General features: G+C 31.3%; 4 protein-coding genes and 1 long non-coding RNA gene across 8 annotated transcripts; 2 read left to right on the top strand and 3 right to left on the bottom strand.

Annotated features, from left to right (window-relative positions):
- LOC109346221 lies at nt 435–9469 on the bottom strand. Of its 2 annotated transcripts, XM_019585656.1 has the most exons (4): nt 9458–9469; nt 3724–3841; nt 3504–3619; nt 435–967 (listed from the first exon to the last, which is right to left on the bottom strand). In XM_019585656.1, the coding sequence occupies exons 2-4, from the start codon at nt 3829–3831 to the stop codon at nt 604–606; spliced, it is 588 nt and encodes a 195-aa protein (XP_019441201.1). In that variant the 5' UTR covers nt 3832–3841; nt 9458–9469; the 3' UTR covers nt 435–603. The 2 variants fall into 2 exon arrangements, with proteins under 2 accessions (XP_019441201.1, XP_019441200.1); XM_019585655.1 differs by lacking the exon at nt 9458–9469 and having other exon boundaries at nt 3724–3969.
- On the top strand, nt 8779–12359 carry LOC109346220 (calreticulin-like). 2 transcript variants are annotated; one of them, XM_019585653.1, is made up of 14 exons: nt 8779–8941; nt 9780–9887; nt 10022–10214; nt 10314–10572; nt 10661–10717; nt 10810–10857; nt 10946–11032; nt 11110–11167; nt 11329–11396; nt 11480–11575; nt 11655–11702; nt 11822–11851; nt 11929–12030; nt 12114–12359. In XM_019585653.1, the coding sequence occupies exons 1-14, from the start codon at nt 8842–8844 to the stop codon at nt 12123–12125; spliced, it is 1266 nt and encodes a 421-aa protein (XP_019441198.1). In that variant the 5' UTR covers nt 8779–8841; the 3' UTR covers nt 12126–12359. The 2 variants fall into 2 exon arrangements, with proteins under 2 accessions (XP_019441198.1, XP_019441197.1); XM_019585652.1 differs by having other exon boundaries at nt 11819–11851.
- On the top strand, nt 13757–16733 carry LOC109346222 (GTP-binding protein SAR1B). The gene is made up of 3 exons (XM_019585657.1): nt 13757–14039; nt 14890–15021; nt 16136–16733. The coding sequence occupies exons 1-3, from the start codon at nt 13911–13913 to the stop codon at nt 16454–16456; spliced, it is 582 nt and encodes a 193-aa protein (XP_019441202.1). The 5' UTR covers nt 13757–13910; the 3' UTR covers nt 16457–16733.
- LOC109346224 lies at nt 15717–16177 on the bottom strand. The gene is made up of 2 exons (XR_002107494.1): nt 16105–16177; nt 15717–16027 (listed from the first exon to the last, which is right to left on the bottom strand). It is a non-coding gene; the product is annotated as an uncharacterized LOC109346224 (long non-coding RNA).
- On the bottom strand, nt 20062–21592 carry LOC109346217. Of its 2 annotated transcripts, XM_019585649.1 has the most exons (2): nt 20610–21592; nt 20062–20579 (listed from the first exon to the last, which is right to left on the bottom strand). In XM_019585649.1, exons 1-2 carry the CDS (start codon nt 21497–21499, stop codon nt 20396–20398), a joined length of 1074 nt encoding a protein of 357 aa, XP_019441194.1. In that variant the 5' UTR covers nt 21500–21592; the 3' UTR covers nt 20062–20395. The 2 variants fall into 2 exon arrangements, with proteins under 2 accessions (XP_019441194.1, XP_019441193.1); XM_019585648.1 differs by having other exon boundaries at nt 20101–21591.

The raw sequence follows: 26378 nt of genomic DNA, 5'->3' as shown, positions 1-26378 counted from the left end.
ACCAAAATGAAAAGATGATATATCCTCTTATGAATCATCTTATACTACAAAAAATAACATTTTATAGATTACTTTCCTTGTGATGTAGGAGGATTTATAGATTCGTTTTTTAGGAGAAGATAACATTCCTCTTAAAAATGCAATGGTCAATAAATGAAAAGAAAATCATTGATTGTTTAAGAATCAAGTTAATAAAAGACAATCAATATACATAAAAAGGTCTTCTAGTTTAAGTTGAGTTTATGAGAACGGCAAAAAAAATTAAGGGAAGAAGTATAACTAAGAGGATTTCAATTTTGAAGAAATTTACAAGCTGAAAACAGTTTTACCCTGCTGAATTTACTTGCTTTGGGACAAGTGAATTATATAGGATAGTGACATGCCAACCAGAGGGCTTCACAGATTTAAAGATGAAATATGTATCAACAGCAGACTTTGTCATAAGTCGAATTCATCAATTATAAATATAGCATATGAAATGTATGTTCCATACTACACAAAACTTCAGTTGCAAATTCTTTTCAACTCCAGTGTAGTCCTACAAGTGTTAATAATATTTACCAATATGTGATCATTTAAATTACTAAAAGCACAACTCACAACTCAAGTCTTTGAAATTGATAGGGGCGATTTACCAGAACCTTCCGACATAGCTGCAGGATCAGAAGACCTGGTTACGGTTTCATCTGGTGCTTCCAAACTTATTTCACTGAGGCTTCTTTTCTTTGATGGAGTATGTGAAATCGAATTTTCATTTTCCTTTTGCTTTCCTTTACCTTTTTCTTTTTTGTTATCACCCTCCTTATCAGGTTCTGGTTCTTCATTTGGACCTGGAAATAAAGGAGGCTCCTGGCCACTCAATCGACAAAACACTTTTTCAACTGTTTCACTTATCTCCTTTCCCAGACCAGCATTGTCTAAAATTAAATCCCAAACTGATTTTGAGGCTTTCTCAAGAACAGAAGCTCTGCATGAAATAAGCATCAAGTTGAAAAGGGAATAGCCAGCCAACCAGAGATGTATATATTTCAACAAAAACATAAAACTATGATAATCATGAAGACATAATCTAAGCAGGAATAATGGATGTTAACCATTCTTCCAAGATCTACATAAAGCAGTCAGATGGAAACACAAGGAACTAGACAGCCAGGACACAAAATGGAGGTAAAGGTAAAATAGAAGAACTTCCTGGTGCACATTTATTGTAATTAACACCAGAAATGCATGTAAATCTCAAAAACTAATGGATACTACCAAGGTCTGTGTGTTTTCCAGGGAGGAATGCCTAGTATTTGTATATCCAAGCATGTAGCTTCAAATTTTCAGACATGCAAAGCCATTACGAGGCACGACAAAGAGGATTAACTATACCCCTATTTCAGTAGTCCAAAGATATAAGTCTTATCACGTAGACAGCCAAGGAACTTTATATCAATTTTGTCCAAATTGTAGTTGTTATTATTATTTTATAATAATAGAATTCATTGGATGAGAAGAGAATAAACAAAAGGAGAGGACAAGACATCCTCACAAGGAACTAAAAGATTTGACATCAATTTAATCCCTCATCCAGAAAGATTTGAGATCAAGTTAGTCCTTGGTACCAAAAATCAAATCAAACTCTTAAAACTTTTACTTGGATCTTAATTATTAACCAATATATCATCTATCTTAAAAATATTCCAAGAAATAATTAATAATGTGTAGAAGAAAAATGACATAACTGAGCAACCTTTCTGCAATATCAATTTTTTACTCAGTTCTAACTTTTTCAAACTCAACCTCTCTTCCCTGACCTTATACATAACAAGTCGCTACACCAAAAAAAGTGAACCAGAATTAAATTAATTTCAAGTCAGTCATTTCACAAGCAACGAGCACAGTAGTGATAAGCATTTAAAAGTGACAAGTGACAACCAACAAGCACTGCCATTTAGAAGCTTGACCCCGGAATAACAAATCACATCCTTTCAATTAATGAAAGATATATATGTGTGTGTGTGTGTGTGTGTGTGTGTGTGTGTGTGTGTGTATATATGTATGTGTGTGTGTCAAATTCTTGGTCAGAAAATATCAATGTAATCCCACAATCAAGCATTATATACACAGAACAGAAAGACGACTTGGATGTAACTTTCCATGATTGAAAAACTAAAGTGACGCCAAAAAAATTTGAAGTGCCAAAACTATTACACTTGCGGAGGAGTGAAATATGGGCTTACTCTTAATCATTCAAAAAATTTCAAAACATTCCAGAAATGATCATGTGAATCTATTGGGTTTGGTCTCTTTCATTCAAAATTCCCCGATATTTAATTGTCATAGCAAACCACTAATGATGCATGAAGAAAGGATCCTAAATGCAAAAACTTGGAGAGTTATATGGGGCGGGAGATTTCATGATCAACCCAAGAACATGTAACTAGTTTTCTTTTCAAGTAGAGGAAATTCATGCAAGACAAAAGGGGTCGCTATAATAATATGCAGCATGATCATGATGTTTATGCTAGTCTAGCATGTTATCATCACAGATTACTTTTATATAATTTACGTCTTACAGTAGTTTTTTTAAATAAGGAAATTTCATTGGACAAGAGCAGAATAAGAAATCCTCACAAAAAAACATAAAGAAAGGGAAATAACTATGCTAAGTGGTAGAGCAATGCAACAAAGCATACCGATCAGCCCGACACCTAGTAAGGTATGGGGAGGGTAGATGTACAGTCTTACTCTCACAAGTGAAGAGGTTGTCTCCATCCTTTTAATCCATGAGATTCAGGTCACAAGGCAAACAACTTCATCGTTGTGTCATAGCAAAGTGACCAAGATATTTTGAAAGGATGTGACTTGTTATTAATTGAAAGGAGGGTTTCAAAGTCCTAATCCCTTTCAATTAATTTATGTCTTTTTGTAGTTTCTTTATGCTCATGCTAGAAAGTTGTGGTTAGACTTATTCTAAGTTGGTGACTATTTTTTTATTCCATATAAAGGGGTCCAATAGGTTTAACAGTATATAGAATGGACTTTAGGTAGTGAAAAAAGCTTTCCTCTCCCACCCAATACTTTGAGTGATACTGATTTAGTCCTAACGCTTCTGTATTATATCGCATTGGATCAAATGTGTGTAGAGCAATAAGCATTATATCAAACCAAATTAGCTCTAAATACTACAACAAAGCCTTTATCCAAATAGGTGGTATGGGCAAAATGGACATAACGACGTCATAATACTCTATCGTAAATAATCGTCACACAAAACATTAATTTTTAAGTCTTTCTTCATGATTTCACCTATGGTTTTTCTTGGTCCCTCGCTTCCTCTAGGAATTTGACTATCTTTCATTTGATCTACTCTCCTTACGGACTTCTATCAGTCTCCTCTACACATGTCCGAATCACCACCTTATGTGTGATTCTACCATCTTTACTACAATACAGCGTTAGGAGCAATGCGACACTATAGCCAAGTAGAAATGAAATGTAAGCAACGGATGACTTACTCGAGTTCTTGGCGAAGCGCATCAAAGAGCTCTCTTTTGGTCTGTTTCTCAGCCCCAGGAGTGTTCAAAACCTTACTCTGTTCAGCCATCTTTATAGTAGTACTCTTCAGTTCCTCCTGCAAAAATAACAACACGCTTCTAGTGACATAGTTTTGGCACAATTTATAACAATTGGAAAACAAATAAGACAATAATTTCTAGGAAAATGGAATAAAATTACATTGGCTTTGAGCTGAGTAATGATCTTCAATCTTAGGGCATCGATTGTGCCATCGTTCATGAGCGATTCTAACACATCTTCAGGACTGATCACAGAAGAAGAAGCCATGCGTTATTCTCTGAAGTGATATTAGGGTTATTTGTAGGTGGGGTCAAAACGCATGAATTGGAGGTCGTATTGGTGGGTGGGTTTGAGGGAAAGAGAACAAAGTGAGAGTAACCCTAACACGGGGAAGGCGATGATGGAAGTGGAAGAAGGCGATATGAGGAGGTGGAATAATATACAGGTGGAATAATATACAGGTGGCAGTCAACTAGGTAATTCAGGCTCAATGGGCCTAGCAATTTTTAGTCTAGTGTTTTTTCACAGACTTGGACTCAAATGTTTTCGAATTTAATACCTAGTTTATAAAATATTATGTTCGGCTACTCTTTTAATAACTATGATAAATTCAGACATCTGAACAATTTATTTAACTTAACGTTGGACTCAAACTTCTTAAAAATTATATTAAATCTAATAGGTTAGTCTATATAATTTTATTAATTATTTTATAAAATACATACATAAAATAAATAAATAAAATATTTAAATCATATATACAATTTGATATGAAAAAATGGGATGATAGATTTGTGAATTAAGACAAACCTATTAATATTTTTGTAGGTATGTTAGTCTATTTAAATGTCTTAGATTATAGGATCAAGACTTTTAAACAAATGAGACATGAGTCTAGGAAAGAAATTAAACAAACAAATATGTTAGATTTAGGTTGCAATAGTTAAACAAGACAGACTTCTTTAAACTAAGGCCTAACATGGCTTGTTTCTACCATTGGCCTCAAGCAATGTTCATCCCTATTTCTGAGTACATCATTTTACCCCTAATATTATATGAATGTAATATTAATATATTAACGGTGTAAAGATTTATACATATTTATTATATCATTCATCATTAATGAATTTAGTAATCTACTAAGAAAATGTCCCCTCCTTTGTACTAATGCCCCTCAAAGCTAAGAACAAGGATCATCGTCAATAATAAAGAGGTAAGTACTTGTTTTTTCTCGTATTTTTAGTAGTAGAAATGCAATTTCATGATAAATAAAATGTAAAAATATTATTATATATTGTCTTTTATTTAGTATTGTGTGATACTTATATCTCTAGTAATGAAAAAATCTTTACTCTAAAGCTTAACTCTCCCAAAATAGATAGATCTTACACCATATTATCACACCATTATTACATATATTTTGTGATTTGTTGGGTTAATCACTTATTGGTTAGATGGTAATAATTAGACATATGGTTAGTTACATTATTTTTGTGTTTGGAATAAACCTAACTAATTACCAAGTCTGACCTCAAAAAATGTTAAGGCCTTCATTGAATATAAGGTTAAGAATACTTACAATGCACTTAACATTGGTGTACTTCCAAAGTGGAACGAAATATCTGAGGTTGGAATAAGGATTTGCTTCCTAAACCATATCTCATATTCCATTCCATACTAATCATTAGTAATGATAATAAAAATTGAACTCGTGATTATTTGTTCGAGAAAAATTTAATATAACTGAATTTAAGTTTCGATTTTATCTGAGTTTAATTTTTAGGATTGAGATGGGGTATGATATAACTGAGATCCTACCCCAAACTAATATAAAATTACACATTTAGACACACATAATTAAAAATGAAAATCCCCAAACACAGCTGTGAAAACTTATATTGTTGGAATAACCTTTTATCACTCCATATCTCAATATTACTATGTTGAATTGAGGCGTTGAATAATTAATAAATAATCACAAAGTAAGAACTTATTTCTTTTTAATATTAATAAAGAGTTGTTTATGGATATTCAGACAAAGGTTTCAGATTTTTGAGTGGGTTCAAGGATGGTACTATAAATTTCAACATTGCTAAGTTTAGGTTCTGAATTTTAGAGTTGGATAAGTATAAACATGGCCCAATTCGTTTTTATTTACATGACATATTTTTATTGGTGCGATAAATAATTTGATATATAGTTTGAGATAACATATTCATGTTCATGAGGTCTTGTCATGAGAGATTCAAGTTCATTATATGGCAAGTATACGTCGCATAGATGTTAGATGACAGCTACGAGTGAGACTCATTTCCATTAATAGAAAGTTATATATTTTTCCTGTGACTTTTAAGGATAAAAGTGTAATATCACTCTAAATAAAAAGAATATAAATGTTGATATATGTTGTTTTTCTTTTAGTATTCCAAAGTTTAGAATACTTTATTTTGAGAAATCTCAATCATCGAATATATTAGTATTTCTAAACCAATTTATTTAAGCCAACAATTTTGTTATGAGGTTGATTATGAAACTTTTCCAGAAGTGGAACTTGTAGTGTTTTAAGTAGTTTGTTTCTTTCCGACCCAATCATAAACTATTAGTGGTTTGATAAATGAAAATTAGATAAAATTCGTAACTTTTAAAAAAAGAAATTGTAGTGTTTAAAGGTTAGTTATTTTAAGAAGCTTTTAAAAAATAATAGAAGCTTTTAATAATTCATTTTTTAAATTCTATATTTTAAAATGTATGAAATTACATTAATTACTCCACATTAAAATAGATCTAATAATTATAAATAACTAAATATATAAATAATTAATTATTGGAAACAATTACAAATAATTTTAGAAGCTAATTTAATGAATATTTAATTATAAAATTAATAATAATTTTAACAAATTATTATTATTTAATTATGTGCATATTTAATTACTCCAATTAAAAATTACGTTTTTATTATTATTAGTTAAACAATTTATAATTAATTAAATAAATAATATATGTTATTTTTAGTTATTTAGTAAATTTTAGTTGTTGTAAACTTGTAATACGGGAGTACATTTACTATCAGATAAAGTGTACAACTCCATGTACCACTACTTATGATTAATTGAAAAATATATTTAAATTAAAAATGTAATAATTAATTTTTTTCATGAATCACACAAAATATTACATAAAGTGATATATTTTTAGGACAAAGATTTCCACTCCTTATTTTATGGATCAATTCTACTACAAATTTTTAGTCAAATTTACAACTACACATTCCTATTAAAACATATATATATATAACACGTAATATTTGAAAACAAATATATTTTTATTTTTTGTGTTTTTTTTATCAGTTTTATTTCTTGTGTTATCCAAAATAATTATTTAAAACTAATTATCGTCTGATTGTCTTTATAAAGATATTTTTCCACATAATTTTTTCTTTCCACTTAAGGTTGGGTAGGTAATAACAAAGGATACATGGAACACTTGCACTTGTTCCAATTTTCCAGAGAACGTGGAAGATTGTTAAGAAATGAGAAACAATGATGTTACATATAAGTGATATAACTGATGAATTGCACATTCAAATGTATAAAATGAGAGATTTATCATATAGAGCATGAAAAATACAACCATATAGTTTTAAACAAGCCATTGACTGCTGCAACTAAACAAGCCCTTATAAAATGAGACTAATGAAAAGTGGGACAAACATATAACAAAGCAGAATATTTAGAGCATATTCGTCAATGGCTAGCTAGATTCGAGTGCAACATAACCTACCCAGGTGTGTTCTCAACAACTCTCAACGACTCAGCCTCGTGTTGATAAAAAAATAAGGGGAATAAAATATCTTATGGTAGAAGGAGATAAATTATCTTCTTCTGCAAGAGAAATCACGACATGTGTCATGTTTTATCATTTTCTATAAAAATGTTTTTAATAATAAACAAAATAACACAGTCACATTTTTATTGGTTAGAGAAAATAAATTATATCATTATATGAGGATGTACATTATTCTCATTATGAAAATTTATATCAACTAAATATATTATTCATTACTTATTTATATTGTATTGTTTTTCTGAAAATGTTAATAATTATTAAAAATTAATGGTAGATAATGAACTGATAGTCGATAAAACTCTTACATTATTAATTACATGTTTTCTAACAAAGATTAAATGTATTTATATCTATGCTATATATAAAGAGTAAACATGATATAACCTACCATCATGTATGGTGTAATTTTTATTTTCCTATATTCCCCTTAATACTTTATAATTTTTACAAAAAAATTATATAATGTAGGTAACTACTACCAACATATTAACTATCTCCTCACCTTATTTTGACAATTAAAATAAAGACAAGTGCACCCAATAAAAATTTAATATAAAGTATCACAATATAAAAAAAATATATCATAATTATCCAAAATAAAATATATAAAACTTGAATATTTGACATCATAAATGTATGAATGCGGGCTAACAGCAGTGTTGTAAAAGCTAATTCGTGTTGGCTGATTGAACCGATAAATTGGTCCCGATACCGGTACCATATAATAATCGTATCATCATACAATCATATTGATCGAAACTGACCGATTTTCAATTAAACCGTACTGATTATACCAACATATTTTTATTTAAAATTAATTTTTTATTCATTATTAATGATAATATATTATATATATATATATATATATATATTAATAACAGTGGATAGTATCTGTCACCACTAATGGATAATAAGGCAAAAAGCAAAAAAATATTCAATATTTAAATTTTTTAATTATTTATTAGTGCCACATGATTGGACATCAATTAAGTTCCTTTTTTAATGGCAATGACAAATCTAATCCTAATTGATATTCAAAATCATATTTTAAAAATTATATTGAAGTAAAAATAATAAACATTAAATTTTCTAATTAATATCAAATATTTTTATAAGTCTAGAAATTGTTAAGGAAACGGTTTGAGACATTAAATCATTCTCCAAAACGTAAATGAGTACCTGAACTTGCGAATGACGCTACGCCACGTGATTTAAATGACAATTTTAGAACACGTGTCACTTAACCATTGGTTGCTATAAGCCACATCGCTACCACGTAAGACTGAACCACGTCAATTTCCAATTATACCCAGCACACTGAAATGCAAAGCAAATGACGCAGTGGATATATATGAGCTCACTTCAACAACAACACGAGTAACTCTCATTTTCTTCTATTCCTCTCTCTTAATCCTTCAAAACCTAGCAATGGCGCTTAGGGTCACACACCCTAATCTTCGCACTCTCGTTATTCTTTCTCTATTGGCGATCGCTTCCGCCAAGGTCTTCTTCGAAGAACATTTCGATGGTATTATTCATTGCTCTTTCCATTTCCTCTATCTTCATTCTAATTTACTTCAGATTGAGCTTTAGTTTCATGTTTTTTTTTATGTTTTCCGGGTTTTCAATTTTGGAATCTGGTATCATTTTGTTCAGGATCGATGATTATTTTACCTATTTGAGCCTCGATCTGAGGCTTTGAAATATCGATTTGTATTTCGAATAGATCTGCGGACTTGTTAACTTTTTTTGTCCCAGTTTTTATATTTTATAATTAAAATGTGTTGGTTCATAATTGGATTATGATAATCGTGATGGTGTAATTTTGAAATGAGGTTCTGTCGGCTCGAGTTTTCGTACCAACATTTAGAGTCAGTTTCCAATTTTGTTTTCGTCAATTTAATTTTGTCAAACATTTACCACATGTTTAATAAACTATTCTCTTTCTAGTTGTGTTGTTACTCTGAACTAATGTAGCTCCCAGGATTCTTTCACCTTTTTTGTCTATTCTATAGGTATCCTGTGGGTTTTTACACCACTAGACCAATGTCTTGTTGGTTTTTCTTGCCTTTGATTTTGTTAGGTTTATGAAATGGTAATTTCATTTTTGTCAACTTAATTTTTATGCCGTCATCAGATAAAAGGCTTTGGTTGTTACTATTTTTTTGGGATGGTGATATTTTTATTAATTGTAAATATTTTCCTTTATCCATCTTGATTGTAATTTGTCTATAAATTACTTTAAGATCTTTGCATTTTTCTTTTCTGATGTCGGTACTTGATATCATATGTATTTTTTTTATTTTATTGAATTAGTTTTTGTGTTGTTTTTCTAATACTCGTGTTCATTGGTGTGCTTTTTGAAGATGGATGGGAAAGTCGATGGGTTAAATCTGACTGGAAGGCAGATGAGAAATTAGCTGGGGAGTGGAACTATACTTCTGGTCAATGGAATGGAGATGCCAATGACAAAGGTAAATTTAATTATTTTGCTGAATAACCATGCATGTTATGCCTGCTAGTGTTAAGTTATGTTTGCTAAATTTAATTATTTTACTTATATCTTGATATTAAGTTATGTTTGCTTGAATGTTTGATATCTCTATAGGTATCCAAACAAGTGAAGACTACAGATTCTATGCTATTTCTGCTGAGTACCCCGAATTCAGCAATAAGGATAAGACCCTAGTCTTCCAATTTTCTGTCAAGCATGAACAGAAGCTTGACTGTGGTGGTGGTTACTTGAAGTTGCTTAGCGGTGATGTTGATCAGAAGAAATTTGGCGGGGATACTCCTTACAGGTAACTCACATAACCTCTTCGGTATATTGTTTTTTTGCTACGGGATGCCTTGGGTATGTTAAAATTGCTAATTTTTGGACATTTGTTTTTCTGTTGCAGTATTATGTTTGGCCCAGATATCTGTGGTTACACCACCAAGAAAGTACATGCTATTCTCACCTACAATGATACAAACCACTTGATAAAGAAGGATGTTCCTTGTGAAACTGACCAACTCACTCATGTCTACACATTTATCCTCCGTCCAGATGCAACATACAGCATCTTGATTGATAATGTTGAGAAGCAAACTGGTAGTCTCTACTCAGATTGGGATCTTCTCCCTGCAAAGCAAATCAAGGATCCTGAGGCCAAAAAAGTATTTTTCTACCCACTTTTTTTCTGTTTTAGTTCATTTCTCATATTAGTTTTAGATATTGATAATTTCTTATTCTAATAACTCACAGCCAGAAGATTGGGATGACAAAGAGTTTATTCCTGACCCTGAGGATAAGAAGCCAGAGGTAATACCTTTTCTAAAAACCTTCTCATGTTGTACTTGTATGAAGTTTGTAAGTGTGCTTATGTAGTATGTACTGACATCTTGTATTTGTAGGGTTACGATGACATCCCAAAAGAGATCCCAGATGCTGATGCCAAGAAGGTATTCGTTGCTTTACTGTTTCTAAGATCTATATAATGTATACCTAACATTTGATTGCAGTTACTGATAAGAGTAATTTTTTCTTTAGCCTGAAGACTGGGATGATGAGGAAGATGGTGAGTGGACAATACCTACCATTCCCAACCCTGAGTACAATGGCCCATGGGAAGCAAAGGTTTGTAAAAATTGGAATATGTGGCACGTGTTTGGGAATGGATTTATTATCTAACTTCACATGTTATATCTCTGCAGAAAATTAAGAACCCTAAGTACCAAGGAAAGTGGAAGGCACCACTTATTGACAATCCAGGTCTATGTTCGTCCTTATTTCACTATAGTAGTTATATATTCTGTTATTTTATAAGAATAAATATATTGTTGTCTTATTTTATAATATATATATAGCCACTTCAAATGTAGTTCATCCATTGAAACAAGAATGATTGTAACACTGAACAATGTATTTTTCAGAATTCAAGGATGACCCCGAACTCTATGTTTTCCCCAAGTTGAAGTATGTCGGTATTGAATTGTGGCAGGTAAACTTATCATCTTATTTACTAAACTACACCAAGTTTATTCTTTTTATCCAAACTCTTCAATAAACTGTTTGATTTGCCAGGTGAAATCCGGCACCTTGTTTGATAATGTTTTGATCACTGATGATGCTGAGTACGCTAAACAACTTGCTGAAAACACATGGGGCAAGCAGAAGGATGTAAGTTGTTTATTTTAATCTTTTAGTCTATGGTATGTTTTTGAATGATTTAATCTCTAATGAAAATATATTCTTGCAGGCTGAAAAGGCAGCATTTGAAGAGTTTGAGAAGAAGACGGAGCAGGAGGTAATACTTTTTGTTGCAATTGTTTCTTCCATCAGAGTTTGAACGAAACAGTTCTTTGTTACTTTTATTTGGAATAACAATTTTTTTCCTTGCACGTCCCTTTTTAAACTCTTCACCAGGAAAAGAAGGACGATCCAGCTGAGTCTGATGTAAGTAGAAGTAGTACCTGGAGTTTTCCCCAGTGTTAGTTATTATACAGTTCTAATGGACTGAATATGCTGTGTAGGCTGAGGAAGACGAGGAAGATGCTGATGATGCCACTGACTCTGATGCTGACTCAAAAACCGAAGCTGGGGGAGATGGTGAAGCCAAAGAAGAGGATGCACATGTAAGTTTTTCACCCCTTTAACTTTACATTAATCACGTTTGCAATTATTTGATGATTCTTTCTCACTCGCCTTTTATTTGCAGGATGAGCTCTAAGAAGTTGGCAAAGCGAATCCAGAGCAAAACATGTTATGTTCTTGAGAGAGGCTCCAAGTGCACCATATTTTTCTCCCTTTTTTCTACACATCTTTAGTTGTAGGAATTTTCTCATAAGTAAACCGTTTAAGTTAGGAAGCAAAAACTTGAGGTGTTGCATCAATTCTGTTTTGACCATTTCAGCTGATTAGAACAGAGTAAAAAAAATGCTTTTGAATTGATATTTTTGTCTTTGATCAGTTGTTAATTATGTTTATTCTGTCTAAAAATACCCGCAAAAACGATATTTTTAGTCCTTATGACATCGTTCAATAATTCATCCTGAAGTTGGGAAGAATTTGTTGCAAGGTGAGGTTGAGGTGATGAAATATTTGACCCGCTGATTGAAGTGTTTTTAGGTTCTCATATATAACGAGTACACAACTCACGTTTGAAAAACAGATTACGTTTTCAATCTCTCGTTTCATCCTTGTTTACAAGGGGTTATGGATGGCAAAAATAATGTATATGATACTCGAGCCTCGGATACTCCTATATTTTGTATATTTTTTTTTGATATTATATTTTTATTATTTTATTATTATAATCAATTTTAGTGATTGAAATATAATGATCAATTTAACTTATAATAATTATATTATATATTGACTATTATAAAATATATAAATAAATATATATCCAAATTTAAAATTTGGTTGGATATCCATACATATTCGTTTGCCCAATTGCCATTCCTATAAGGGATAGTGATTTCAAAGTATAGCTTATTTATTCGCGGTTACAATTTTGGTAAACTAATAGATTGTTATTCGAAGACAAATAATAATGTAAATACCCTTGTTACCATAATAAAATCATTTGAGGTAGGTAAGCAATTTGTCAATAGGAGAATTAACAACTAACACAAATTAAAATTAGCTTACCTTGTTTTAAAGCAATGTCTAATGACATCATAGATGATATCATGGTCATATCCAATCTATTAATCGCCTTGGTAGACTTATTCCTCGACCTAAGAGCCTTAAGGGTTCATATCATTATCCTTGACCGAAAAAGGTAGTAAGGATCTATGGTTTGCAATTTAGGTCTTACAAACCATGTTCTATTTTATTGGTCGTTCCTTGATTCATTGGGCCAATTGTGATCGGTCCAATATGTTTTGGACATACGATATTGAACATATTGTGAGTGTCCCTCATCTAAATGTGGTTGTTAGATTTATTACTTCCACTTAAGAGGAAGGACATAGGATGGGGAGACATTTAACTCCCTTTCCTTTATGTACTTCCATTAGTTTAAAAAAAATTAATAACATTGATTAATATGTTCTCAACCCTACAATAAGAATTTTCAAACATTTTACTAACTACAACCTAGAATGCTATTGGAGTAAATTTTTATCTCAAAAAATGTGTCATTCTATACGTCATTTATTGTGATTAGTTGTAGAATATATATTTTAATTATAAATTTAATAATTAAATTATTATTTTTTGACTAATAACAAGTTATTACAGTTGATCTCGACTAGTATAACTTAAAAAGAAAGGAACATGCATGCTCCATCCCTTTGGAGCATTAAAGACAACTGGCCAAATTATTAATCCTAAAAATAAATTCCATTAGTAATCCAGAACCGGGTAAGCCAGTCACAGTGCCACGACCACATACATCAAATCAAAATCATTGCACCAAACACACCCTAACACTCGCATTCCACCTTCTTCATTCTATTTTTCGATTATTATTTCATTGCTGAGAGATTTATATTCCAAAGAAAAGGAAATGTTTTTGTTTGATTGGTTTTATGGCATTCTATCATCACTTGGGCTATGGCAGAAAGAGGCTAAGATCCTTTTCTTAGGTCTCGATAATGCCGGAAAAACCACCTTGCTTCATATGCTTAAAGATGAGGTCACTTTCTTTTCTTCTTTTTATTTCTATTTGCTATTCTTCTTTTCTGGTTATTTATTTATGTTTATTCCTATAAACTCTAAAGGGTTAAATCCTCGTGGATCTTTGTCTCTCTATACTGCGCTATGTGATTTGCTATAAATTCTAACCTTCTATTTTAATGGAGATTTTTTTTGCTTAGTTACTATTTATAAAGGATTCTACTTTACTGTTTCTGTTAAAATTAGTCATGGATGATGATATGTTTGAATTTTTCACCATCCACAATAACATGGTCTTTTGGTTGTGTTGGCTGTGTAGCAGGAGTAATTTTATCATGTATTCAGTGTTTGGGATGATATTTTTGGTGTGGTTAAAATCGTTTTGTTCAAGCTGTCCTTCATGGGTTATTTAAACATGAGATTTTTTTATTCTCGGCGGGAGGTACACTTGTTGGGAGAGTCAGTCACACATCCTGAAAGAGATTAGCTTCTCACCTATAGAGTGAGGGGATACCTTTAGTTATACAAAAAAACATGAGATTTAGTGTTTCAAAATTGGGGACAAGGCTATATATATTGACTTGTCTGGATAAATCTTCTTCTCTAGGATGAGTTTATGTTTAAAGTGAGCGAGTGATAGTGGTTAGATTATTAGTAAGTTAAAGATTTTAATGCAATTTAGATTAAATCAATGGTGAATACTTCCTTAATTGTTTAATTTATACATAAGTTTGTTTTATGGAAGCCTTTTCCAACCTATTTTGGTCTAAATGTAGTGAGAAAAGCACAGGCATCCATGAAATATAAATAAATGTCTGATGTCAAATAATGTTTGTGTGATGTTTTTATCATGGGAATTGGCTTGGCAGAGATTAGTCCAGCATCAGCCAACACAGTATCCGACATCAGAGGAGTTGAGTATTGGGAAGATCAAGTTTAAAGCATTTGATCTCGGGGGTCACCAGATTGCTCGCAGAGTCTGGAAAGATTACTATGCCAAGGTTACTCTCTCTCTCTCTCTCCGAAATACACTCATACTCAAGCACACATTTTTGTTTTCATATTTGCAAATTCTGCCCCCCAGGCCAAGGGGAGACTATTTTAATCATGCATTTTTATTGGATACCACTTGACCGTATGGACATTTTTGAAATTTAAGATCGAGTCCTTTTTCAAATCTAATTTAGTTTTGTCTACATGATAATGTGTTGGTCATTTAGCAGCGTCAAATATAAAGCTGTTCAGGATATGTAAACTGGCAGTTCTAGCTGTTTGGTAGGATAAGCATTTGCTATGCTCGTTACTGGAATTGCACTGTAACTCTGTAAGATGAAGTTGTGATTTGTGAATACAAAAATATTCTTGTGTTGTGGCATATTCTAATGTATCACGTCTTATTAAATTATACAACTACAGGTATTTAAATGATTGTTGCCTTCATAATCCCAGCTAAACATTCAATGTTTATCTGATTCATCGGAGGCCGAAATTATACATTGTAATTCACTGATAGCGCCTTTTCACAATCCTAACTATGTTTATCTGATTCATGGAAGCAGACATCATCTTTGGAGTTCATCGGTGCTACCTTTTTTCTATCTTTAGAAGGGATACTAATAGTATCTCTGGAAAAAATGATTCTCTGAACATATATACCTGCATGTTCATACTCTTTATACAGATTTTGATTATTTGAAACATTAATGCATTCTTAGAAGTTAGTTTCCTTTTTTGTTTTTAATTGTTATTTGCATTATTTTTCTCAAGCATTAAGCTTTTCTTGGATTTGGTCCATGCAACTGGGTACATGACATATTAAGGTAATGTTTTGTAGACGTGCCACATATGAACTAAACAGAAAGTTATGTTCTATGTTTGGCGTGCTTTATAAATAGAGAACAGAACATACATGAGATTAAAAAGTTGAACATTTTGGTTTCCTTGAAAAGAGTGGAGCCATAGATAATATAATGATGTTTTGTTTGTGCACCTAACACTACCTGAGAGCTTGCTTGAAAGTTCTGACCTAGGAACTTCTCTTGCTTGAGATTTATTATTTTCTCTGTTTTATACATTTTTATGACCTTGACTAAGCTTCATCTTTCTTTGATGTAGGTCGATGCCGTGGTCTACTTGGTTGATGCTTTTGACAAGGAAAGATTTGCAGAGTCTAAAAAAGAGTTGGATGCTCTTCTCTCTGATGAGGCTCTGGCTACTGTCCCCTTCCTTATTCTTGGAAACAAGATAGATATTCCATATGCTGCCTCAGAGGAGGAGTTGCGTTACCATTTGGGCCTGACCAACTTCACCACAGGCAAGGGCAAGGTAAATCTGTCAGACTCAAATGTCCGTCCCATGGAGGTATTCATGTGCAGTATTGTGAGGAAAATGGGTTATGGAGATGGCTTCAAATGGCTTTCTCAGTATATCAAATAAACCATTAGTAAGATATGGTTTCATATCTCAATTCTCGATGTTTATTACTGTAGTTATGAATTGGTGGTGTTGTTAGTACAAATTGCTGTTATGGAAACTGCAGAATATTTTGATTTTACCTTTTGATGAAAATGATGAAGTCATCCCCCCTGCCATACTATAGAGCAAATTTACTGGTTTTTTTCTGATTGATTCCGAAAATAATTCCAGGGCCTTGCAGCTTATCAATCACAAAAAAAGTTTTTTGACCCCAGTTTATCATAACTGATCACTTTTATTCGTCTTATGAGCTGCTTAAGTTTAACAAGCTACCATATAAAGAAATTAGTGTTCCCAGTGATTATAAATGTAAGGCAGTAGTTTTGTCTATGTTAGTGTGTGTATATATATCTTCTCAAATTTATCAAAGTCAAATAGAGTTACTATTTTTGGAAGTCACTCAATCTTCTTCCATGACCACGGCCATTTACTGCAGCAGCCCCTGCAGCAACTTTTGTTTGTCTATCATTTATGAGTATACTGTTTTCCCTTCACAATTGAACAAGGATAAATTTGAATAAATGACCTGGAATTTTAATATTTTAATGAACTTAATTGGACATCAAAACATAACTTCTAGTCAGGGTAACCACAAGAGATTAGTTCCTTATCGACAAAATAAGAATATAGTTGGTCAACACAGGTAGGGCTAAATAGGTGTAGAAGGGTAAAAAGAACCATCTTAGAGATTCAACCGGTACAATCCTACAACCAACCTTGGTATATGTCCTAAGGTACCAGTTAAGATTCTTTGCATGAAGTTAAGAGTTGTTGTGTAAGCCTAAAGAGGAAGGTGATTTAGAGATTAGGAATTTGAATTGTTTTAATATTTCTATTCTTTTCTAAATGGAGATGATGGTGCTGGAAGATATGGATTCTTCACGGGCTAGAGTTCTTCGTGATAGAGATGATAACTTTTGTGCAGCTCAGTTGACGTTCTATGTGGTGGAAGAACTTGTGTAATATGGTGGTTTTGGTGGCCATGATCACTGATTTTTGTCTTGTGTAGTTAACAAGGTTAGTTGTGACAAACGCATCTTGTTTTGGGAGGATGTGTGGTGGGATACTCAATCTTTAAGCATCTTTTCTACTTGTTTATGTTATATTCAAGGATAAATGTAAGTTAGTTCAAAATTGTGGCTCTTGGACTCATGGCCATTAGATGTGGAATTTGGCTTGTGGCAGGGAAGGTTTTTTTATTGGAAAAACGATTTAGTGCACGAGCTTTCTTCCATGTTGTGTGATGTTGTTTTTGTGGAGGTTAGGTTGGGTGCTTGGAAGTAGTGGTGGATGGTTGTGGAACTTAACTAAATGAACTTATTCTTGGTTATTTTTTAATCTTTGGTCGACAATAATGAGCCTAGTATTTTCAAGCATTTGTAAAAGGTTAAAGCTCTAAGAAAGTTACTAACTTTTAATTGACAACTTTTTTCGAAAAGATTACCAACAAAGGATAACCTTGTGAGGAGGGGTGTCCATGTTAATTTGTTGTGCTCCTTTTGTGACCAAGTGGGTGAAAGTCTTGAAAACTTAGTCTATCTGTGCCCACTGTGGCACTGTCTATATATCTAATTGGAATTGTGTGACAATTTAGTTGAGTGCTAGTCTTATTGGCTACAATGTCTCACATACATGAGATGGTGATATGCATTTCAGTTACTTGATATTTATGGTTGGCTCATAATACTATTATTTTTAATATTGAGGTGTTTGATAATGTGTATGTGATGTACTTGATTAAAATTCATGCTTGATACTGGTTGAGGGTTTGTTTTACAAATAGGTGTTAAATCAATTTACTTGTGTTTTAACTTATCATTTTGTATTAGGGTTGAATAACCTTGATGGTCTATAATATTTCATTTTTCTTATAAAAAGAGAAGGAAAATGCAGATTTTGGGACCAAAAAAATGAATAATGAATAAGGTGGGCAAAGTAATGCAAGTACAGGCTAGCTGGTTAGAAGAGCCATAAACGCAAACAAGGAATCCTAGGTTACAGGCAGGTGCCAGCTAGCTTGTTATTTAACAGAAACAGAAGGGTGAACATTATAAATAATTGTTTTAAATATATTGTCTTTTTTATTATTGATTCTTTACTATAACTTGTTAAAAAGTCTAATCGTATAAAGTCACTTTAAATCTCCAAAAAGAGTGAGGAGATATCCAGAAATATACTATTATGTGTGGTGAGATTGATTGCCGTATGTTTTGACACTGTAAGCTGGGATAAAAAATTCTATCGTCCTAAAATGACTCGATGTGCCACTGCATCCAAAATATTTTACTATCTAATTTTACATCCATGATTCATGGTACAAAGTCCAAATTACTCATTAAAGGAATTGGGGCCTCCCAGTCTTATTCATCTGAAAGCTATTGGCACCATTTTAAAATGAGTAAATAATTATTTCCTCACGAAAATTTTACATGTGTCAATTTAATCTTTAAAAATTTGAAAATTGTCCTAAAAATATCATTAGTTTAAATTAGTTATTTTTAACATTTTTATAACATCTTATACTATTTCAACTCATTCAAGATCTCTTAATACTGGTATCAAATTAGTACACACTTAATTATTTGTCTATGAGTGGGGATTCACTCTTCAAAAAAATTCCCAGCCTCAGTAACAGCTAACAAATCCTACAAAAGCAGTGGGATAACAAGTAAGAAAACTCGGTGCACTGAGCAACGGGAATGTTTAAAATAGTTTTACAAAAAAGAGACCAATATAGAAGCAACCAAAAAGAAAATGGAACATGTCGAATACATGAGTTTCCATTCCTCAAGCCAAAAAAAAGATCGAGTTCCATTCAATGATTTCAACTTATTAAAAAGGTGGATGTCAAATAATCTGAATCTACTTTATGTCAACGTCTTTGTCCCACAAACATTAGCAAAAATCTTTTTCCTAAATCCATATATGGATTCTATCATCATGGCATGATTATAGCGCTAACCCCATTTGCACCCTCCAAAAATACAATGGGCAAATTTGATCCTCACATTTTCTGCCATAATCCCGACAACTATCTCATACAATTATATATACAACAAAAAGCTTAGGACACGAAATCTGCAAACAAAAAACACGGACATTTTTCAATTGTGATTTGAGGGTTTTAGCTTCTGGGGCCTAAACCAACTAAGATGTCTCCTCACACCACGTGGGTTCTGTAATAGTCACCTTTTTCACAATAATTTAGAGTTCCAAACCAATGGTTGAATTTTCAACTATATAAGCACATCATTATCATGATAAAGACATTGACCTAATTTAGCCATAAGGATTTACCGAATTAGGGGTAAGAGAAATTCCATTAATATCATTTGATTTCTCTAGGTCAATTCCTTGTGCAATTTGGATTGGTCAAGAAATATATGATTAATTTTTTAAATAGATAATTAATGTGATAAATGGCAAGCAAGCACCATCAGGATAAAACAATTCGTTAGACCTGATTTAACCATAGATCATAAATATAGAGAATGATAATAAAATAACAAAAATAAATAAGGGCCACGTGTGAATAACATATAAGCTAGAATCACTACACAGTAATTATTGTAAAATAGTAAACTGCTGTATGCTGTAAGAGCATCATCAAGAAGGACAATGGGGAATAAAGATACATTCATAATCATATTTCACCACCGGCCCCTAAATTTCCAGATGACCAACAAGAAAGATTTTGATTCATATGAGCGATATTTGTTCAGAGAAACAACCCCGAAGGGATTTGTTTCTACTCATGAGGAATATACTTAGTAGTACCATCCACCAAATGAAGTTATACATCATCATAATCATGGAGCTAAGTGATTCCAAAATGATAAATCATTAAAATAATAATAATATGATATTTACAATTTGATTAAAATCCAGGCATGTACAAATTTACCTGGAGGAAACAGGGTTTAGGGCTCTAGCAAAGCCATTCATAGCCCCATAACCCTTTGAACTAAATCCCAAGCACCCTAACAGACCCTGTCTATAGGGCAAAAACGTCTTTTTCCTCAACTCCTCAGCTTGAGCCCTGTTTGCTTTGTAGTGCAACTCATGCAACGATGGTCTCTTCCTAACTCCGTTAATTGGTTTTCCACTCATTTTCTTCCCATTCCCTTTCGTTTTTTGACTCTCTTTATATTCCTCCTTTGAATTCAGGGTATTATTGACATTTTGATTATTCGTTTTCTTCTCTTTGGTTGTTGGAGAAAACGAAATAGTTGACCAGAACTTGTTATTACTCCTTCCTTCACTTTTGCTTCTGAGAAAATCCTTCAAGAAAATCCATCTCTTCGAGCTTCTTCCAGCTGAAGAAGAACGAGAAGACGAAGCTGAAGCGCAAGGTATTGTTCTCTCTTCCACCACTTTATCTCTTTCATTTTCATATGAATCGTTATTATTCTTGTTATCTTCTTTCTCTATCCACTCCAAATGCGTGTTGTTTCTAAGAGGAGACATAGATCTGGTTCTTCTCCTCATCGACTTGTCTCTAAGTCTCAGATCTCTACCTCGTACAACAACAATCTCGTTGTCTTGTTCTTCTTCTTCATGTTCTTCTCCTTCTTCTAGATCCAGTAATGGAGAAAGAAGTTGAGGTTTTTCGAGGTGAGTTGAGAGCTTCATGGGCCGGATCTGACCGTTTAAGAACAACTCATCAGCCGAGCTCATTAAACCGGGCCCTCCTGAACCGGTGGAGCCGAACCGGGCCGAGAATTCGAAATCAGAAGAAGGAACGGTGTTAGTGTTAGTGTTAGTGTTAGTGTTTTGATAAGAGGATGAAAATGAAGAAGAGGTGTTTATGGAGAAGTGCATTGGGCTGGCGGGGGCGCTGTAATAATAGCCGGGTATGGGAGGAGCGTGGGCCGGGCTGGAAGGGGCGCTGACGTAAGGGGTAGAACAGGTACTGTCGAAGTCTTGGTAGTAAGGAGAGAGAGTGGGTTCATCTTCGAGGTTATTGGTGGTGGTAGTGGTGGTGGTTGGTTGAAGAAGGTCCATTATTATTGTGTTGAGAGTTGAGAGGGTAACCCTTTGGTTTGGATGTCAATGAGTGAGAGAGTGTGGGGAGTGCAACAATAGAAGTAATAAATATAGGAAAGTGAAAAGATTGGATGAATTGCCCATCTTATTTATCATTACTAATAATGGCTATCAAATATATTTTCTAATCTTTTAATTTCTTTTCAATTATATGATTGTTATGATTTTTAATAAATGTTATTTTCAGGAATTGAACCTTTAAACTTTTCGTAGTCATAAAATTCTACTGAGACTTTATATTATTAAATCAATATTTTATTAGTATTTATATTTTTTTATGTAACAGAAGATATATTATATTTTGTCCACAAAGTTTGTCACATCATATATATTATGTTTCACTTCCGTTTATTTTTGGACCTACAACAGTATATGATAATATACTACGACTCAAGGATGATGATGATTCGTGCTATCCAACTATGTGTCCTTGGACTTTTTATTTTTAACTTTTTGTTCATTTTTTATATTAAAAAATGTTAGATTTTATTTGGATTTTGTTTTATGTTTAAAACTAGTTATGAGTATGTGCAATGCATCGGTGAAATCAAAGAATTGTATTATTTAAATTTTAGGTTTGACTATACTGATAAAATAATATTTGTATGGTTAATTATATTTATGTTTGATTTTTTTACTTATGGTTAATTATTGTAAATGTTTTTGTTATGATTGATTTTATGGATATCATTTGTTGGAGGTGATGTTCTATCTTATGTATATATATAATATATGGTCATGAAGGCCAATATTTGTTGGCTATTTCAGTTAATTTCCCACATGTAATTGTTATGTTGTGTTCTAGTACAAAAAATCATAGTATAAAATATCAAAACAAGACGTACATAAAAACATGAACACTATTTGATATGTGAATTTTAACTATTTTTAAATTTTAGAGCTGCAATAACGTCAGATTTTTATGTGCATATATATCCATAATGAGTTATATTTTTAAACAATTTGTTTATTATAATAAGAAGCTATAGGAACCAAAATGTGAACATTAAAAGTTGGTAATTTTTTTGTTACAAAGGAAGAAAAAGATGGTAATTTATTTACCGAGCTGTGTAAAAAAAAATTAAATAAGATTCTATTTGTTTATCCAATTATAAAAATCGTGTAAATCTTCCTGTTTAAATAATTACAGGGTAGCTTGACATAATCCTACTTTAAGCATTGACTTAAAAATAAACCAGAAATGGGCATATGAATATGTTCTATTTTCTTTGAAAAAAAGTTAAATCATTGAGAATGAAAATTAGAAAATAAACTTGTCACAGATATTGAAATAGGACGGGGCAGAAACATTAAATTTTCACTTACAAAATGAATTATTATTGGCATGTAAAAAAATGAGGATGATCATCTCATTTTTTTCCTTAACAAAACTGGTTCCCCCAAGTACCAACCATATATATTCTAGTTACTAGTTATGAACTAATGACATGCACGTTGAAAACTTAAAATCTAACCTATTGGGATCATCTATCTCGAACGATGTTCAATTTCATATTCTAAACTAATCAAAATATGACTTATTATTTTTTAAAAATTTCTTTTATTCATGTATAAAATGTGACAAAGTTGAAATATGGAATAAGACACAATTGAGAACATGTGGTCATTATCCTCAAAAGAGTGCAAAAGGCTGAAACTTAAAATTATATCATAAAAATATGAATGGAGTGAATGAGAAGCATTGAAAAAGTGGGGCGTAGGTATACCCGAGTAGCTTGTGAGCATGGAGGATCTAACTCTTGCCATAGGATCCTAATAGCGAGTACTTTGATGTACCATCTTACAATTAAGTTATTACTATTTTTTACCCGTGTCTTATACATTGATTAAAATATAAAGAGTAAACTATTATGGAAAGTAATTAATAGTTAATTTGGTCATGATTTCAGTGTTTTGGGTTTAGTATTTTAAAGAAAATGATTAATTCATCAAAGATTATGTTCACTATCGAGTTTATCACAAACTTAATTCTTCAACAAAAAAGTTTGTCATTGTAGTGAACTTTCAAATATTATATTCGTCACAAGCTTAATCCCTCTATTATTAATAGATATGATCTTCCCTGAACTAAGTTGATGACTATCAGACAACTAAATTTTATGAAAAGTTAAATTTCACAATTATCACATTAAATAAGATAATTCATTAATATATAACGTGTATTAATATCTGTGTATTAAAATCAACACTTATTTATTAGCTGGAAAGATGCACAATTCTCATCCTTATTATTTTTAATTTTATTGGTAATAACTAATAAATATAATATTTGAGAAACTAATATATTGACAAATTTATTTATAAAGTTGAATTAGTTAATGACTCCATCATCTTTAAATAGCTAAATTCACCTATTATCTGTATCGGTAAAACAAAACCAAATAATTGCTAAAATCATTTTCTTTTCTCAATAAAAACTTATCTTTCTTTCTTATACCAATAGTAGTACTTAAAAATGATTTAGAAAGAAGATGCATAGCATACTAATAATATGTAGACTATAAATATCATAGAGAGGAGATTCTCATTTCAGTTATCTCCGGACCCAAGAAACAAAAAAGAATATGAGTGAGTGGGTGGCAATGTAGAATTAACTATTTGCTTATCAAGGAAGGCTTGTATCTTCCCAATCAAAATGAGACTTGGTTACTTACAAGCATGTGCTTTTTGTCTTATTGGCTTATTGTGAATATATAGTATTTTTATAAATGGGATTTATTATCACTAGTTATTTTGAGAGGTGAACTATTTTATTGAATTAAAATATTATACACATATTTTTTTAATAGATCATATCCTTTTATGGCTTCTTAATCCGAAAAGTAAAAACTAATTATAACAAAATCCCTTTAAAAAATAGTTAGGATAACTTATATAAGCAAATGCAATACAAAATAAGGAATTATACAAAAATAAGTTTTTTATTGGGAAGTGATTTATTAAATTTCCCCATTAAAATACTTTTCAAGATAATATTATTGTAACTTTTTTGAAGATGAATATTATTATAAGTGAAATATATAATTATTTTATATACATTTTTATTTAGCTACAAACTCTTACCCTACCTCAATACATTAAATAACTATGTCAACCAGAAGCTAATCAGCTATTAGAATTAAGTTTGGACCTTGATAAATAAATTTTGAGAAAAAAAAAATATAAAATGATAGATTATGGGTTTTATACATTATCATCTAATTATTATTGAATCTTCAAAAAAGATAATGTAAATTATTAGTAAATGATATACTGATTATATATATATTTATTTTATAGTACATAAATATTATATTTATAAATTTAATATTAATTTAAGTTGGAATTTGATTACAATTTAATTTTTCTGCATAAAAATAATCCATTGATCAGACTTGTTCTATCCACCGATACTTTTTTGGAGAAATCGAACTGTGAGTCTCCACTGGAAATTTAATAATCTCTTCAACTACGCCACCACTCCCTTAAGGGTAAGCTTGATATATTTAATTGGTTTACTATGATTATTTTAGGTTAATTATTCTCTATGACAAGTTGATTTATATCCTTTGCCTCTCTTTCCTAATAATCTGGTAATACCGAAGTCTAAATCTAAAAACTATAGTTGTTCTTATCCGATTGAAAATTAATTAATAATCGAGCTTTCAGTAGAAGTGTGAAATGATACTTTAGGGAAGCTGTCCAATCATCTGATTAAACATCCACATCAGTACTATTTCTATGTTTGATTGATGCATGGAAAAATTAACACCTAAAACGATAGAATTGAGGTAGGTTGGATGAAATGATGGAATGTTTGACGTGTTAAAAATATATCACTTATGGGAATGTTTTACTGGAAGTTTATAAGACATGCAATGTATGTTATATGTTACTATATGTTGATGGATAAAATGTCAAATAGACATTATGTAGTAAAGATTAAAATATTGTATTAGATGATTGAGCATATTAGATATAATATTATTATAAATGAATGTATTGAAAGATATTTTGTAGAAAAAATGGTAGAATTAAGTCTTAGTTCGTCCTACATGTGTGTAGAAAATTGATAGAAGTTTTATAAGAAGGGTATATCAAATGTAAGCAAATTTAATTCCTAGAGAAAGATTAAGAAAAACTATATAAAAATAATAAAGAAATGCTTAGAGATTAATGTTTTATCAATAAATATAATTTATCATAGAAATTATGTGTTGATCATTTTATATAGCCGGCCTCACTTTCTTGGATAAAAACTTAGTTATTTTATGTGTGATATTTATGAGTAATGCTTCTTTTATGGACACATCTTCATGCTCATTCCTCTATGTGAATAGTGTATATATTTTTCAAGCTATAATGGAACTATGACCTCCTGAATGTTCAAGATAGTTCAATAATTTTGTTTCCATTTTTTTGCTTTTAAATGAGATGTGATTCGAGAGATACATATTTTTTATTTAAAATGAACGCATTTAAAATTTCAAAAATAAAGAACCTTGCAAAACATTAAATAAGTAATTTTGCATTTTCTATATTTACTTCTTCGTTACATATTCTTTAAATAATATAGATAAAAAGAATAAAGTATCTTATACTATAAGGAAATAAATGATTTCTGCAGGTAAAATTATGACGTGTATCATATTTCATCATTTTATAGAAAAAGTATTTTTAAAACTAAACAAAATAATATACATGTCATACTTTTACTGACTGGAAAAGATAAGTTATCTAGTGTGAAGAAATAAATTATTCTCATACTTAAAAGCACTTGCTAAAGCAATATTAATTCTAAACAGATGATGATGGACATGTTAAGAAAAACCTAAAT

Source organism: Lupinus angustifolius, chromosome LG04, assembly GCF_001865875.1.
Source record: "Lupinus angustifolius cultivar Tanjil chromosome LG04, LupAngTanjil_v1.0, whole genome shotgun sequence".
NCBI classification, from domain to species: Eukaryota; Viridiplantae; Streptophyta; class Magnoliopsida; order Fabales; family Fabaceae; genus Lupinus; species Lupinus angustifolius.
The sequence above is the reverse complement of the archived record's forward strand: the minus strand, read 5'-3'. Positions and strand labels throughout refer to the sequence as shown.